Raw genomic sequence first — 17,152 nt, forward strand, 5'->3', positions numbered from 1 at the left:
TTGAAAAAAATCAAGGCTTTTAGGTGCGTCTTATATACCGGAAAATACTGTGATCTTGACAACCAATGATATCAACTGAGCCGAACCAAGCAATAACCTCTGTGTGTGTGGGCGGGGGGAGACATGTACATTAACTGTACTACAAACAAGATTTATGGAAAATAAACATTGTATTATGGATCCCTGTGTTCTGTTCTCGTGTTCCGTGTGCTCGATTACGTTTTCCCATTGGTCTACAAATCCATGGCATTATGGAAATACATAACAAATCCGGCTCCATAATTCACTCCAGGCTTTCAACGACTGCCGCTTGCTCACTTGTCTGCTTTCTTCTTCTTTCAAAGTTATGTTGATACAAAAACACCAAAAGTGGGTTAACTGGAAAGGCATCAAGGAGATTTTTGAGCACAATTGCCTTTGCTTTAAACATAAAATGTAAGTTTGGGGGAAAAAAAGAAAAAAAAGAAACAACAACTTGATATTCACGGTGAGAATATGGCAATGTGGAAAGGCATTAATCATTTACAAAGTTTGATTGTTTTCCAGAGAAGCAGCAGTACACACCAAAGCCCAGGATAGTTTGTTTTTGTTATGTTTAAAAAAGATAGTGCAGCTTATTTGGCCAGATTGGAAAGCTGTGGCTCCCATGTGGTTAGTACAGCGGCGGTTTCAGATTTCACAGCAGCCTCCTTTTCTCCTCCTCCACCATCACCACCACCACCACCACCTCCTCCTCCCTCTCTGCCATTCACTCACCGGTTCCTTGCTTCGCTGATCTCTCAGTACTTGCCCAGTGGCAATATACAACTGTTCATTCTTGCTCAATGAGAGAGGGAGAAAAAAAAAGAGCAAAACAGGGTTCACACATGAAAAGGGACAACTGTTCCTATTCTTGGCTGGCATGATTAAAATAAAGACATAAAAATTAAACATTTTTAGGGAATAACCTTCTTCATCAATTAATTATTCATCAAGTGTCTTTTCTTGAAAAATATGTGACGCTATCTCCTTTGTTCCTACAGTGTCTTTCTCAACGATGCCCTGAGATTCATAAGCCTGTTTTTTTAAGAGTTGACACAAAAAAATCTTAACCCATTTACGCCAAGCGTGTTCATACAAACACAGACAAATTCAATTCATAAAAAATCAGAATTCAATCCAAAAAGAGTATCAAATAGGTTCAAACGGAGTACAGTGATACCTCAGTTTGCAAACTTAACGGTTTCCCAGAAAGTGTGTGTAATGCGAAAAGTTCATCTGCCAAACATTTATTTCCCATAAGAAACCATTAAAAATGAGAATAATCCGTTCCCAGGTCCCCATAAAACATAATTTTCCACTAGATAAGACTTAAAACTACACAAAATTAGTTGTTAATTAAAGAAATAAACAGTACTTTATAATAAAGTCGTTTTATTTACCTTTGTGATGGTCGTTGATGCAGTTGCCTCTTGATGATATCCAAGTGAAGTTGCTGTGCCTCCTAACTGTCCTGTTCTAGCTGCTTTTCGCTAATCCAAATCAATAGAACTTTTTCAACCTCTTCTATTGCCTGAGACCGTTGCTTAGATAACACAGAAACACCCTTAGCCACACGTAGCAATGGTCGACTTAGCATACTGGTACTGGGATGCTAAGTCACACAAACGCACACCTTGTTCGTGTTTTTCAATGATCTCCTTCTTCTGCTCGACCGTAATTTTCTTGAATGTCTTCTTTGGCTTTTAACACTAGCCTGCTGTGGGGTCTTTTTTGGTCCCATAATAGCAAAAGTACTCCACACGATAACAAACCACGTCTGCACTCAAACAGAGGGGGTGTGGAAAACTAGTCTGCCAGCTACCGTGGCGCTGTTCGACCGTGTGGTTTGGTGTTCATCCGCCGAAAACTAGTCCACCAGCCACAGAGGCGCTGTGTGGTTTGGTTCGTCCGCCGAAAATGAGTTTGTATGCCAAGATTATATTCTCACGAATTTAATGTTCGTAACGCAAAAAAATTCGTTAGCTAAAGCGTTCGTAAACCGAGGTATTACTGTACATAAAAACTAAACACTTTTAGGGAATAACCTGCTTTGTCAATTCATTATCATTATCATTATTATAAGTGGCTTTTATTGAAAAATACGTGAAGCTATCTCCTTTGCTTCTGCAGTTTTTCTCAATGAGATTCATGAGCCTGTTTTTTTAAGAGTTGATACAAAAATCATAAAAAATCTTAACCTGTTTACGCCGAGCTGTTCATATGAACACAGTTAAATTCATTTTTAAAAATCTAAATACATTCAAAACAGAGTATCAAATAGATTCGAACGGAGTATATTATAAACTATAATATCATGATATATAGTTAATAATAATTAATGTGGCAAGAAACAACATGAATGCATTTGAAAATGAATTTATCTGTGTTCATATGAACACGCTTGGCGTAAATGGGTTAATTGAACTTGTTAATCTTCATCTTGATATTTTGAGAGTGCCATGTTATTGTCATGTAAAGTTATTTCAATAATGTATATATATATATATATATAATATATATATATATATATATATATATATATATATGTGTGTGTGTATGTAAATTACTCCACTGCGGGACTAATAAATGTAAATCCAATCCAATACAATCACTGCTGGGATCTGTAGTTGTTTAACTGTCTGAAAAACAATAAAAATAAAATAAAAACGGGAGAATCCCTAAGAATCAAGCCAAAAACAATAAAAGTGTTTGATGCTATTACACAGTCATGGAAAAGTAAACTAAACATTGTGATTACAGTGCACAAAATACTCACTAAAGACCATCACATGGCAGGTTAATGTTTAAGAAGTACAGTGTTTTATGTGTGCGATGGAAACGCAGCAGGGGAGTTGCTGTCAAGAATGGACACAAACACTCTTTAAACTTTAAAGGGCTTGGGCTCGTGAAGCCATTCCACTTTTTGATAAGCATAAAACATGATGAGTTATGAAAGGACCTGTTCATTGTGGAACAGCTCAGGCGTATCTCACTCAAACCTTGTTTCCACACAGGAATTTGGTGGATGTATTTTTTTTAGACACCAACATCACATCTTTTGTCATGGGCTCTATATGGTGTCAACATATTTACACTTATTGAGCATGAAAATAAAGCTCACAATATGAATGACAAATTTTAAAAAATAAAATAAAATAATAATAATAATAATAACTGTTACAACAACAACTACTACTACTACTACTAATAATAATAATAATAATAATAATAATAATAATAATAACACTAGTAATAATAATGGTAATACTACTACTAATACCGCTATTAATAATGATAATAATGATTCTCATGGATCTATATGGTGTCAACATATTTACACTTATTGAGCATGAAACTAAAGCTCACAATATGAATGACAAATGACAAATGACAAATGACAAATAACAATAATAATAATAATAATAATAATAATAATAATAATAATAATAAAACGACAACTAATAATGATAAAGATACTACTACTACTAATGATAATAATTATAATACTACTACTAATACCCCTATTAATAATGATAATAATGATATTACTACTACTACTAATAATAATAATAAGAAGTAGAATAATAATAATAAGAATAATGGTTTGTTTGAAATTACATTTTAGGATATTCAAGCCATTTGCCCGATGTTCTTTCCATTGCACTAAGGCGTTCCTGCCCTGGAACACTGATACCCGAACTGTGCAATCTATGTATATTAACTCATTCACTGCCATTCGCAAATTTATCCGGGAATTGAAAATATGACGTAGAGCACCATTCCCCAATTTGTTTGGGTTTTCTTTTTCCATGCTTCGGTGCCGATAAAGCGCTGGCCGTGGTCTCTGGCAATGTTTTATCTTTTCCATAAGGGGGCAGCATTTCATTTTTTTTCCATGTTAGCGCTTTATTCCAGCACGATATAAACCAATATGTATATATTGCATTGTATTTTGGACAGCCACCCTCATTTCAAGCACATACAACTCCAGACCCATATAATTTAGGAATTAACTCTTTTTCTGTTGAAAGAAGAGAGTCTAAGGTTTCTACTGCTGTATTGAATGTTTATGTCGTCCTAAAACAGACACATTTTGGCGCATGTCTAGCAGTGAATGAGTTAATAATAATACATTGTATTTATAAGCACCTTTCGAATCTCTCAAAGACACTTTACAGTCATTAGAGATGATGCCATTAAACTGGGAGAGAAAAAATAACAACGGCAGCAAGACATTTACAGCAAACTTGCCAAGTGTACAATTTGGGATGGTAATAAAAAAGAAAAAAGGTTTTGAATATATATCATGGCTTATAAATTGAAATTAGATTGCCTTTTTTCTTACCACACTCAAGTTGACTGGCGTGAAAGGCTTTGGCACGGGAAGATCGTACAGAGAATTCAGCATGTCATTCAAGTCATTATTCTGTTGAAGAAGCAAAGAGACACAGTCATATTTTTTTACTCTTTGGGTTTGCTGCCACACCTAATGTGAAGTCTTGAGCTCTAAGTGAATGTTGGCTTCAAAGACAAAACTAACCCCGTGTTTTCCACTATTTTCACGGAAGTGTAATTGCATTGTCCCAATATTTGTGTCCTAATAGTGCATGCTGAATAAAAAGACGGTGAGGTTACAAGAAGCTGGCTTTCTGGCTGCAGACAGCCATTATCCAGCAATGTTGATTTTTCAGGCGAGAGAGTGCTGTCAGTAATTTAGCAACCAACACGCACACACACACACACTCCAAAGACAAAGGCTTTCAGAAACCTTCAGAGAGCTCACTTGACCACAAAACAGGCTCAGAAATTATTCTAGCAGCATTTATGAGCTCCATGACAAGACTGCCATTCACTTTGCCACTTGCAGTTAAAGCCACTACCGTAAAACACTGGCATTGGTCTTTGTTTGATATGTTTTTCTGTCTCAGTGAACTGCTTAGCTTTTGGCAGGCAGCCACCGCTTCTTTGGGGATAGGCGAAAATGTATGTAGTTGATGAAAATGTTTCTGCAGCCGCCATCTGTACTTCTTTGAAAGCGTCGGACGTTTCGCTCCTCATCCGAAGAGCTTCATCAGCGAACCAAATTTGTGCTGATAACTCTGGACTTTTATATATCCCAAATGGCCAAATTTCCTACCTATTTCAAATAGATAAATACTTTAAGACAAAAATCAGGGCATCCAAAAGATAGGCTGCCAAATGAAAAACAAAGTCATGTTGTTTATTCTATACATACATACAAAATGAACATTGTTTCCCCAATACATTGGGGAAACAAAACAAATGCTAAAAAAGACTATCAACATCGCAGAGTCAATGCCAGTGGGCTCAATCTGCAGTACATATGCACGTAAATGCCAGCAACCATTCCGTTGACGACAGTGAGATTAAAATCTTAGCTAAAAAAAAAAAAGATGGCCATTTTTTGTAAAACAGCAAAATCCTTCACTAAATCGCCATGGGGTTTTAAGATTTCATTTAGACCGTGCTTACAATAGACTACTTAGGTCGTTACCGTGTACGCTCAGTCATGATAATGAGGTGATACCAGAGCTAGTGGGGCAATCAGAGCCCGGCAGAGTACATTAGAGATAATCATACAGGACAAAAGAAGTAATCACCAGAGCTAATGGGGCAATCAGTGCCAGGCATTGAACATTAGAGGTGATCAGACAGAACAAAAAAAGTAATCAGATTAGCTTAATGGAGTACTCTACTGCTCCCCCAACCTTAGAGCATGGACCAATCAGAGCAGAGGTCGGGCACTGCCACCTGTGTACATTAGGACCAGCACAACTTTAGTTCGCTGACGAAGCTCTTCGGATGAGGACCGAAACGTCCGCCACCTTCAAAGAAGTACAGATGACGTCTGAAGAAACCTTTTCATCGATGGACCACTCCTGTATGACTGAGAGACTATACAGACGAAATGTATGTAGTGTATGAGCGCGGAGGTGGGGGTGGGGCACGGGAAGAGGGTATTCGGGTGTGTGCAATGAAACAGCCTCCTTGTCGTGAGAAGCTCAATGCTCACACGCATGGTCAACAACACGGCCTGGGGGAAACAGTTCATTTAGCCCTCGCCTTAAACCCTCATCGCTCTTCTGTCTTCTCTTGTCTGTCAACATCTCCCCGTCTCGCCTGGAACGGGCAGCGGGGTAAATACAAATCAAATCACGCACACTAACAGATAAGGCATCCAGGATTTCCACTAACCTCTCTATTCCTCACACGTTTAAATGTCCACCTTGGCGTGCCTGGCTCCCTATTTATGACATTATGCGGGTGAGTCAGTTTGAATCAGACGGTTTGATTTGAAATGCTTATGTAAGGTGCAAGCGTTCCTGATTGTTCTCTTTTAACAAGACTCTCTCCAAGGCTTTGCGGAAGAAGCACCAACATGACAAGTGAAAGCGGTCCCACGGCGTGATATGTCTCTCCCTCCTTTTTCCTTTCACCTCAGCCCTCTCTGGGCTACATGTTGCACGTTTCCCCAGTTTGTTGCATATTTTACATTTCCCCTCCCTTTGCTGCGCTATCGCAGTGAATAGTCAAGGGAGAAGACTCGTGGTAAGCATTTGGGAGCGATTGCGCGCGCGTGTGTGTTTTTGTGTGTTGAAGATTTGTCTCGCAGAAAAGAACCGTGAAGAACTCGAGTTTTTAGATGGGTGTTTGGTCTGTGAAATGTCAACATAATAGCAGCACAGCTGAGCCCAAGGTGGCAAGCAGAGGTATCGTATGGTTTTTTTTGTTTTTTTTTGTCGTCTATTCAAGGGGGCTGTGCTTTCATTACCACTTCTTTGTTTTCTTCGTTCACACTTGCCAATCACTGCATCTACAACATCCGATAACGGTGTGTCGGTAAATGTGGAAACGAGATGATTACCTGTTGTCTTGTGAGATAGTCTGCAAGAGTGTTCAACAGCTTGTAGTAGATCTCAAACCATGGAAGATAACTGAAACATACCACAAAAAAGAAAGAAATTGGATGAAAAGTCTGGCATAAGTTCAATGGACTGTTTTCAGCAAAACAGGCTGTATTGTGCCTGACTAAGGCAAACGTTTGCAAAAACTACAGACGGAAATGCCACAAAACACTTTTTTTTTTAGAAAGCTTGAGTCAAGTTATTGAAATGAAATCATGATCCAACCCAAATAAACAAACAAACAAATAGATACATACATAAAAAATATGAATAGCAAGCTAGGTAGCTAGATAGATAGCTAGATATAGATGTCTGCTTTCCTGCTTAAACTCATTCACTGCCATTCACAAAATTATTTGGGAATTGAAAATGTGACGTAGAGCGCCATTCCCGAATCTTTTAGGGTTGTTTTTTTGTGCATAAAGTGGTCTGTGGCAATGTTTTTCCCTTCCACAAGGCGGCAGCATTTCCCTTTTTTCCATGTTAGCGCTTTGTTCCAGCTTTAGCTGTTGTTAAAGCACCATATAAACCAATATGTATGTATTGCATTGTATTTTTAACAGCCACCCTCATTTCAAGCTTATAGAAATCCAGACCCATATAATGAATCCTAAAAGTCAATATTCTGTGGGTCCTGGAATTCGATTCACAATGACAAAAACCCTGGCAATGGAGTGGACATTTTTTTGCACATCTGGCAATGAATGAGTTAAGAATAACTTAAAGGACAACCGACACCATTTTTGTGTTTCCTAACTGACATCAGAAAAATGTTTTATTGCATCTTAAATACCCAAAACATGCAGGCTGATATTTTTAGTCAAATGAAAAACACCAATAAAAAAAAACTAAAAAACACCAAAACTACTTCAAAATGACCTCAGAAAGTTTCAATTTCAGAAGGTCCCGCCCCCTTGTTCGTGAGGCCACGCCAGTACGTCGTGCCTTGCTCTAGGATCAAAACAATGGCTTCTGATTCGGAGAAGATGCTTTCTTGTTACTCATCCAGTTAGGAATATGATTCAAATAGTTCTGAAGAGGAAAGCATAAATGTTTACAATCGATTAAGGAAGTACTTCCGTATCATTTTGAGGCGTCTGGACTGAAATGTAGTGTCCCCGAAAATGCACAAGATGGCGCACAAGCTCCGTTGGAAATGGGCTGATTTGTCTGTTGGGAATTTGTGTCAACTCGTATCAAATAGTCGTCTTGCAACACACTATTCACCATCGCATTGTTTATGTGTTTTCCTTCTAATTTCGCCATCAACACGAAGTTTTCAGACCAAACAAAGTACCGCAAAATGCGTTGTATGTCCTTTCTCGGTCAGAGGCGTTCCTTCCGTGACGTGACGTCAGGAATCGTCACCAACTCAAAAACAAGACTTCCTGAATATTCAGCGCGAGTCTTAAAACGTAAAATATAGCTATATGCGGTGGAATCTTTGTCAAATATGCTCAGGAGAAGTCATGTGAAGCGATTTTACAAATTATGGACACAACTTGTCAGGAGGTTGTCCATTAATTCCATCCATTTTCTCCAGCATTTGGCCCCTTTAGAGAAGTGATTAAAAAAAAAAGTCAAAGTCAGCTTTATTGTCAAATATGCTAATATGCATTACATACAGCACAGATGAAATTAAGCCTATGCTCGCGGAGCGGTTTTAACATACAATACATTCATATTTATATAAGACTGTTAAAAAAATACATGTTGGTGTGGTCTAAAACACACAATACATAACCAGATAGCATCAGTGACCTTATATATATAAAAGTAAACAGAATCAACAACAACACAATTTAAGAGGTGTTGAAAAAAAAATGCACGCACACACACAAAATCAGCTGACATTTTTCATACTGATCGGCAACGGCATTTTATGAATTCCTCTCATATCTGCTCTTTCATCCAAAACAAGGAGGCAGTAGAAGAGCTTGTCCTTCCACTGCCTCTGTGCATAACAGCGCATAACAGATTATAATACAAAGAAGGAACAGCAAGGATGCTGCAGTTTATTTACAGCCATGCTGTTCACAGACGCGCAAGCCAAAAATGCTTCCTTCCCTTTTCTTCTCCTCCAACATGCTACTTTTCTTTTTTATGCCCCTTGTCACATAACAAAGATGTTATTAAAGGACAAAAAAAACATGTCTAACTCATTAACAAACAATGTCTTTTGACCAGCTTCTTTAATTGCGTTAACGCTTATCATTAAGTCCGGCCAGCATAAGCTAAAAGCATCTGCAACATGGCTTTCTTTACAAGGTTGACATATTCTTGGCCTAAGATCGCTTTCTTGGTGGAAGATGGCCAACACTTTTCATTTGGGTGTGAGGGAGCCACTAATTTAATATTATGCAACCAAAGTGTGAAAACATGTTGTTCCGTCAAGATATTGAATTTTCATTCACTTTTACTTTTTAACATGTTTTTTTGAACGCAGCATGAATAATGATTCTGGGTAAGGATATTACATCGTGAAATAAACACAAATTGCCATTAATGCCTTATCAGCCGTCTTTGATGCGTGTGGTTTATCAAATTCATTTGACAATGCTGCAATTGGTGAATTGGGCCAATCAATCTAAAGTGTTTAACTGCCATTCCCGAATTTATATTGATAAGCATGGCGTTTTGGGGGTTATGGTTTTTATTGCTGGGACTGCCAATAAAGCACTGGTCAGACCTCTGGCTTTTTTTCCCCCATTCCATGACAGGGAAGCATTTGCGTTTTGTCCATGTTAGCGCATTTGCGTTTTGTCCATGTTAGCACTGGTCAGACCTCTGGCTTTTTTTCCCCGTTCCATGACAGGGAAGCATTTGCATTTTGTCCATGTTAGCGCTTTGTTCCAGCTTCAGTTGTTGTTAAAGCTCTATATGAACCAATATATACAGTATGTATTGCATTGTATTTTGGACAGCTGTCCCCATTTCAAGCTTATATAACTCCTGACCCATATAACTTAGGAATTAACTGTTTTTTTCTGATGAAAGAAGAGAGTCGAAGGTTTCTAACACTGTATTGAATGTCGAAGTAGTCCTTAAATTCAATATGTTGTGGGTCCTGGAATGTAAGTGACAATGACAAAAACCCTGGCACTGGAGTGGACATATTTTTACACATCTGGCAGTGAATGTGTTAATGATGTTGATCTGAAATTGACTCAATTTTCAACACTAATTTGAGGTTCATTTCTAGCCGAGAAAAATGTTTATAAGAAATCAAATGTCACCATCATAGGTTACCAGGTCTGGCAGTGAATGAGTTAAGTGCCCTTTAAATTCATGGAAATATGTTATTTAAATATTATTAAAAGCATTTGATCAAAACAATGAATTCTAATCTTTGTGGGCTTGCAGCGTGTGAGTACAAGTCCTGTTCTGGCAGTCGGACTGAAGAGTTTCCAGGCCATGGGTCACTGACTGCTCTGTAGACTGGAATTAACAGACAATGAAAAAACAATAAAGTGAACCGAATGCAAATTTTCATAACGCTAAATCCGCAAGGAGCCAATGACAGGGCGGGTTCCCGGAGAAGTGCAGTCAAGCGCACCAATCAGAGGGGCTGAGTGACCATTAGTCTGAAACAATCAGCTTCTTAACATGCCTGTATTTTGACATCTGCATGAAGACTTACTGCAATCGGGTCACACTTGCATGGGGCGACCGAATCAAACACGCTTTAGTTAATTCACATGCTGACTGCATATCAGCCTATTTCTGCCATGTCAAAAAATATACAGCACGAATGCTTGCTGATGAGGTCAGTTTACGTTGAAGCCATAAAGAAAAACATGAATACATCTTCATCCAGGTGGAATGACTAAGAACAAAGCTATCGCATCTTCTGTCCGCTTCACAACTCCTGTTTAGAAATCCAGGCTTACGGACATAAATCCTTCATTTTGTTTTTACTGCTCAAGTGAATGCTGTTTAAAAAAATACTAAATTAACTCATACATTGCCATTCATGAATTTATTTGAGAATTGAAAATATGACGTAGAGCGCCATTCCCGAATTTGTTCGGGTTCAGTTTTTTCTTGTTTGGGTGCCGATAAAGCGCTGGCCAGATTTCTGGCATATTTTTGTCCTTCCACAAGGGGGTAGCATTTGCCTTTTTTTCCATGTTCGCGCTTTGTTCCAGCTTCAGCTGTTGTTAAAGCGGTATATAAACCAATATAAAAAAATGGATACTTGTAATAATAATAATAATACATTTCATTTCTAAGCGCCTTTCAAAACTCTCAAGGACACTTTACAGTCACTGGTTATTTTTTTCTGCGCGTGGGTTGATGCAATACAGCTACATATATCAATATGCCTTTCTTGATACTTGCACTATGTACAGTTTTTTTATGAAACGGTTTTGCATATTTACTGTATACAGTTGACATTTTTATTTTGCTATGCTTAGAATATCTTGATTTCTATCCTTTCACCCCACCCCCACCCCAGCCCCTTTCAAATTGCTGCTGTGCACTGCAAATTTACCCATTGTGGGACGAATAAAGGTTTTCTGATTCTGAATATGTATGTATTGTATAGTATTTTGGGCAGATGCCCTCATTTCAAGCTCAGATAACTACAAACGGATATAATTTTGGAATGAACTCATTTTTTTCTGATGAAAGGAGAGAGTTAAAGTTTCTTACGCTGCATTGACTGGTTTATGTCCTCCTAAAACTCAATATTCTGTGGGTCCTGGAATTCGAATGACAATGACAAAAACCCTGGCACTGGAGTGGACACATTTTTGCACACATCTGGAAGTGAATAAGTTAAAAATTAACAACTCGGGCTGTGTCAAGCTTCACAGAACTCTGTCATGATGGTGCCCTACACATTCTTTGTTTTTGAACGGAACACATAACTGATTCCTGGTAAAAGAAGTCCGCTCACAAATATTCAATACTCTTGTTTGACAGAATATTAAAAGGAGTTGTTGCATTTTTCACAATGTTCAATTAATATTGTTCCTGAAGGCAGTGATTTGTCTTGGTTATCCTACAGCTCAGTTCTCTGGTTATTGCTAAATTTACGTTCTGAGCTGCGCTCAGAGATATACTCCTATTCGTCACAGTTCATTGCTCACAAGTGTTTGTGCAAGGCAAATCCTCTGATAGTGAGAAGGCATCCATCACTAAAGTGCCCCCATCCTCACAGTCCAAGCCATTTTAACTCATTCACTACCAAACAAAAATGTGTCCATTCCAGTGGCAGGGTTTTTTTCAGTCACTTGCATTCCAGGACCCACAGAATATTGAGTTTTAGGATTACATAAACATTCATTGTAGCGCAAGAAACCTTACATTATCTTCTTTCATCAGAAAAAAGAGCCAATTCCTAAATGATATGGGTCTGGAGTTATATGAGCTTGAAATGAGGGTGGCTGTCCAAAATAAAATGCAATACATACATATTGGTTCCTAAAGCGCTTGAACAAGAAATGAAGCTGGAACAAAGCGTTAACATGGGGGAAAAAAAAGAAATGCTCCCCCTTGCGGAAAGGAAAAAAAGATTGCCAGAGGCCATGGGCAGCGCTTTATCGGCACCCAAACAAGAAAAAAACAAAACCTTTACAAATTTGTGAATGGCGCTGCACGTCATACTCTCAATTCTCGAATAACTTAAAATTAGGCACTTACAACCTCCAACATGGCAAAAATAGGAACTTGATTATATCGTAATTCTAGACAAAATACATCTCTTGCGTCTGTGCATCCTCATGATTAATCCTGCGCAATATTTCAGTCATTTTAATAGCTTTGAATCACCCGCAGGGGTGCTGACTTTTACTGCTGGTCTCTCAGCTGAGTCTTAAATCTCCTTAACTGCAATAACACCTAATATTCTAACTTATTCAACCCTTCCCTGGAAGATTTCCTTTAACTTTTACATTTGCGGGTCGAGGGTTACACACAAGGGGAGGAAGCGGTAACCCCCCCGCCCCCACACACAAACACACACACACTCCCATGAATCCATTAAAACATCCACTAACCAGTGCTGTCACTTATGTGTATCCAAAAGGCTCCACCGTCAAGTAAAATGCAGGACTACCCCCCCGCCCCCGCGCCCTTATATCAGTGTAAAATTCACCATCTTTGACAGAAACTCTCCCGGTTAGGGGCATATCAGAATCCGAATCAGAAAGCCTTTAATAGTCCTCCAATGGGGAAATGTGTAATCTACAGCAGCAAAATTGAAAGGGGTGGGGAGAAAAAGTAAAAACAACGTCCAAAGTAGCAAACAAAACCTGGTCGCGGTTTTATAACCAATGACAAAATATAAGAATGACGGAATAACATCAAAATGGCATTAACTCATTCAGTGCCATTCCTGAATTTATTCAAGTTTTGTTTTTCTTGCGGGGGAGGGGGTGCCGATAAAGTGCTGGTGAGACCTCAGGCAATGTTTTTTTGTCCTTCCATGTGGGGCAATATTTGCCATTTCAAGCTCAGATAACTCTAGACCTACACAACTTAGAAATTAACCTTTTTTCTGATGAACAAAGAAAGTCTATGTCACGATTTCCAAGATGGTGGATGTGGTGGAAAAGCAGGCAGGAGGGAGGAACGGCGTGTAGTGGTTGGTCAGGTCATTGTTTGTTTCATCCTTTCAGGTTTCTTTCATCTTGTCATGTTTTACTCATGGTTTTGTTTGCTACTTTGGACTTTTTTGTTCTGATGACTTGGTCGTTAGAGATTTTGTCCTGCTGACTTTATTTAATACAATTTGACAAATACACCCGTGGGCCACCACCACCAACAACTCGCAAATCGTCAAGATCTAAGGTTTCCTACGCTGCATTGAATGTTGATGTAGTCCTAAAACCCAATATTTTTTAGGTCCTTGGGGCTTGGGCGCCATCTTGTGCATTTTCTGGGCCCGACATTGGAGTCCAGACGCCTCAAAATGACACGGAAGAATTTCTTGAATCGATTGCAAACATTTATGCTTTCCTCTTCAGAACTATTTGAATCATATTCATAACTGGATGAGTAACAGCAAAGCATCTTATCTGAATCTGAAGCCATTGTTTTGATTCTCGAGCAAGGCAAGACGTCTTGGCGTGACGTCACGAACAAGGGGGCGGGACCTTCTGAAACTGAAACTTCCTGAGGTCATTTTGAAGTAGTTTTGGGACACTTTAAGTCATTTTATTGGTGTTTTGCATTTGACTAAAAATATCAGCCTGCGTGTTTTGGGTATTTTAGATGCTATAAAACATTTTTCTAATGTCAGGAAACAAAAAAAAGGTGTCGGTTGTCCTTTAAATCGACTGACGATTGTACATTACAAGTACGGATTCAAATGGCGTCTCAGTCCCGCTGATTTTAAGATGACATCTTTAAAGTTCATCCATTACACACTGATGGGTAAAATGTGCTGCCTGATATTGTGAAATAAATCTATTTGCAAAAAAAAATCAAAGATGAAATATTGGATGACTGCAAGGCATTTGAAAGAAAATGTACTTCCCCGTTTTACTTCAAATACCTTTTCAAATATATATATATATATATATATATATATATATATATATATATATATATATATATATATATATATATATATATATATATTGAGTTAAAAAAAACATGAACAAACACTTAGAAATAAGATTTCAATACACAATTCTGTTAAAAATTAACCATGAAGTCCTCAGAATGCATAATGAATTTTATACATCATATGTCAAATGAATTAGCATGTCTAACTCAGCGAGAGGGACAGGGGAGCCTCTACTAATTGGCAGGCAGCAAAGCTTCATGCATAATTATGGACCGAGAGCGTCTTTGCTGTCGCACTGTGGCTGTCGCCGAATAACGAGGGGAGAGAGACGGAGGGAGAGACAGAGAGAGACAGAAAGGGAAAAAAAGGAGTTTGTCACTGCTCTGAAAAACAATGTCCGGCCAACACACACACACACACACACACAGTGCTCTTTTTCCCCGTTTAACTGTTTATCTGCTCAAGTAAAAAAAAAAAAAGGTTCATTTTGCACATTTCCCAGTTTATTCTAAAGTGCACACGCATGTCCACTGAGATTTGCACCAAAGTGCTCTTTCTTTTCTAATTGTGGTGTAATTACATCAGAGGGGGGAAAAGAGAAAGAAACACTGTGTCAACATGCAATTGTACGGGAATTAAATGATAATAGCCTTTGTTGGGGTGTAATTATGCCAAGAAACTGCAGTTTAACCGAGTTTGATGTTCTCCTTTACGGCTTCTGTGATAGGATAAATCCACCTTTACAATATCCAAAAAACTTTTGGATAATTGTGGGTAAATCATAAACGCATTTGTGTGGGCAGATAAGAATTTAAACGGCTGAATCTGGCAAAGTTCACCCTGGTGTTGAAGACTGAGGATGAGAAACTATTGAGGAAAAATGAAGGCTTTATTCGAAGATTTTTTTTATTATCATCTCATTGGGAATTAATAAAAAAAAAAAATCAGGACATCTGTGGACTATTTGAAATAGGGTTTCCCAGACTAAATATATCTTTTTTGTATCTTACACAATACTTTTTGAGGGTTTTTTTTTGTTCCAGTTTTATTGTAAAGGTGAGTTCAACGACAACTCAAACACATTATTTGTATTCATGAAAAAATTATAATTCTGTCTGGAAAAACAAAGAAAGGTGAAACAAAGGAATTTGGATTCATTTTTATGAGATTTTTCTTTTATCCACATCTCACACTGGCATACAGGACATGAATAAAAAATGGTCACAACATTGGGTACAATCTAATGACCTCAAATCCAATTTAAAAAGACATCTCAACAAAAATAAAAAAGCTCTATTTTAACCTATATGATCTGAGAGAATTATATATATATTTATGCCTATTATTGCAATGGTGTGTAATGTGTGCATCATACTAAGTCCTTCTAATATTTAGTCTTACTGAATTTGCAAAAGAAAAGGAACAAAATATTTGAATTTGAGATGTCCAGATGAATCGACAATTTAGAGCCATTGTTTAAAATGGCCTAAGTACCGTATTTTTTGTACTGTAAGTCGCACCTGAAAGAAATTTTTTTTTTTTTTCAAAAACTGACCATGTGCCTCATAATCCGGTGCGCCTTATGTATGGAAAACGTTTTAAAATATGTCATCCATTGAAGGTGCCTCCTTATAATGCAGTGCACCTTAAGTATGGAAACGTTTTTAAACATGTCATTCGGTGAAGGTGCACTTTATATTCCAGGAAATACGGTATTTTGATTTCAGCCCTTGAAAAGTACATATTCCTTGATTTTTCTAGCAAACTGATTATTTTGGGTGGTGAATCCACTTTTACTTCGGAGATCAATGATCAAAATCGTTTATTCCCACTCTTCTGACCCAACCGGTAACTGAATCAAAATCAATTTTAGGGAAATAAATTATTTTTTTTAATCTTTCATTTTTTGTTATCGTATGAATAACTTGTGACACAGCGTCAAATCCAAAGCCCTTTTGCAATTGCTTCCAATTTTAAAAAGGTTAGTGAGTCAACATCACTCCCTTTTGGTGTGATATTTCCGTATTTGGCTTTTTTTCAACATGAAACAATACTAATAGTAATTAATTGCTTCATCAACGGTGAAAGGAATATGCAAATACAACCACAATTGTTGAACTTTTTTTCCCCGATAATTACACCTCACCGAATGCCAAATGCAAGCATTGTTTGTGTGTGTGTGCGTTACCTGAGAAGACATATGCAGACTCTGCATCCTTGAGTAAGACGACAGAACCCGAATCTTTGCTTGCCGTCAATATCGGTCAGCACAAAGGTGAAGTTCTGTCCAACATGACTCTGGGAAACTCTAAAAAGACAACATGAGGAAGAACGACACAAAGAAGAGGAATCACAAAGAGTCACATTCAATCGTACGGTATTATGCAAACAATAAAACTACATTTATAATTTCATCATGAGGATGATATCATGAGAAACACAACAGCGTGAGACAACATAAAATATGCACCAGAAAAATCTAGTACCACTAGATGGCAGCAGCTCAGCTTTGCTGGAAAGGAAAGGGGGAAGAAAAAAAAGATACCACACTGGAGCATAGTCTCTTTTGCTCTCTTTGTAATGGGAATTATATCATGGCCCCTTTCCCAAGCCAAAATTTAAAACCCCCTTTGCCTTGAGGAGAGATGATGGCCTGAGTGGTTTGATGTGTCAGTAAAATTGGCAG

General features: G+C 38.0%; 1 protein-coding gene across 5 annotated transcripts in view; it reads right to left on the minus strand.

The window, feature by feature from the left end:
• Window positions 1-17,152, minus strand: part of dennd1b (DENN domain containing 1B) — a 163,316-nt gene that overhangs the window by 91,517 nt on the left and 54,647 nt on the right. For 4 of the 5 annotated variants that reach the window (XR_016115620.1, XM_089001451.1, XM_089001453.1 and 1 more), the window contains 4 exons: window positions 16,655-16,774; window positions 6,908-6,977; window positions 4,367-4,447; window positions 757-816 (listed from right to left, as the gene is read on the minus strand). Coding sequence is in view for 4 of the 5 variants with exons in the window: in XM_089001451.1 (XP_088857577.1) it covers window positions 757-816; window positions 4,367-4,447; window positions 6,908-6,977; window positions 16,655-16,774 (331 nt within the window). In the remaining variant the exon portion in view is untranslated. The remainder of the gene's footprint in view (window positions 1-756; window positions 817-4,366; window positions 4,448-6,907; window positions 6,978-16,654; window positions 16,775-17,152) is intronic. The other variant, XM_089001452.1, reaches the window with a different exon arrangement.

The sequence above is a fragment of the Hippocampus bargibanti genome, linkage group LG07, assembly GCF_051943395.1.
Source record: "Hippocampus bargibanti isolate YZ-2025 linkage group LG07, ASM5194339v1, whole genome shotgun sequence".
NCBI lineage: Eukaryota > Metazoa > Chordata > Actinopteri > Syngnathiformes > Syngnathidae > Hippocampus > Hippocampus bargibanti.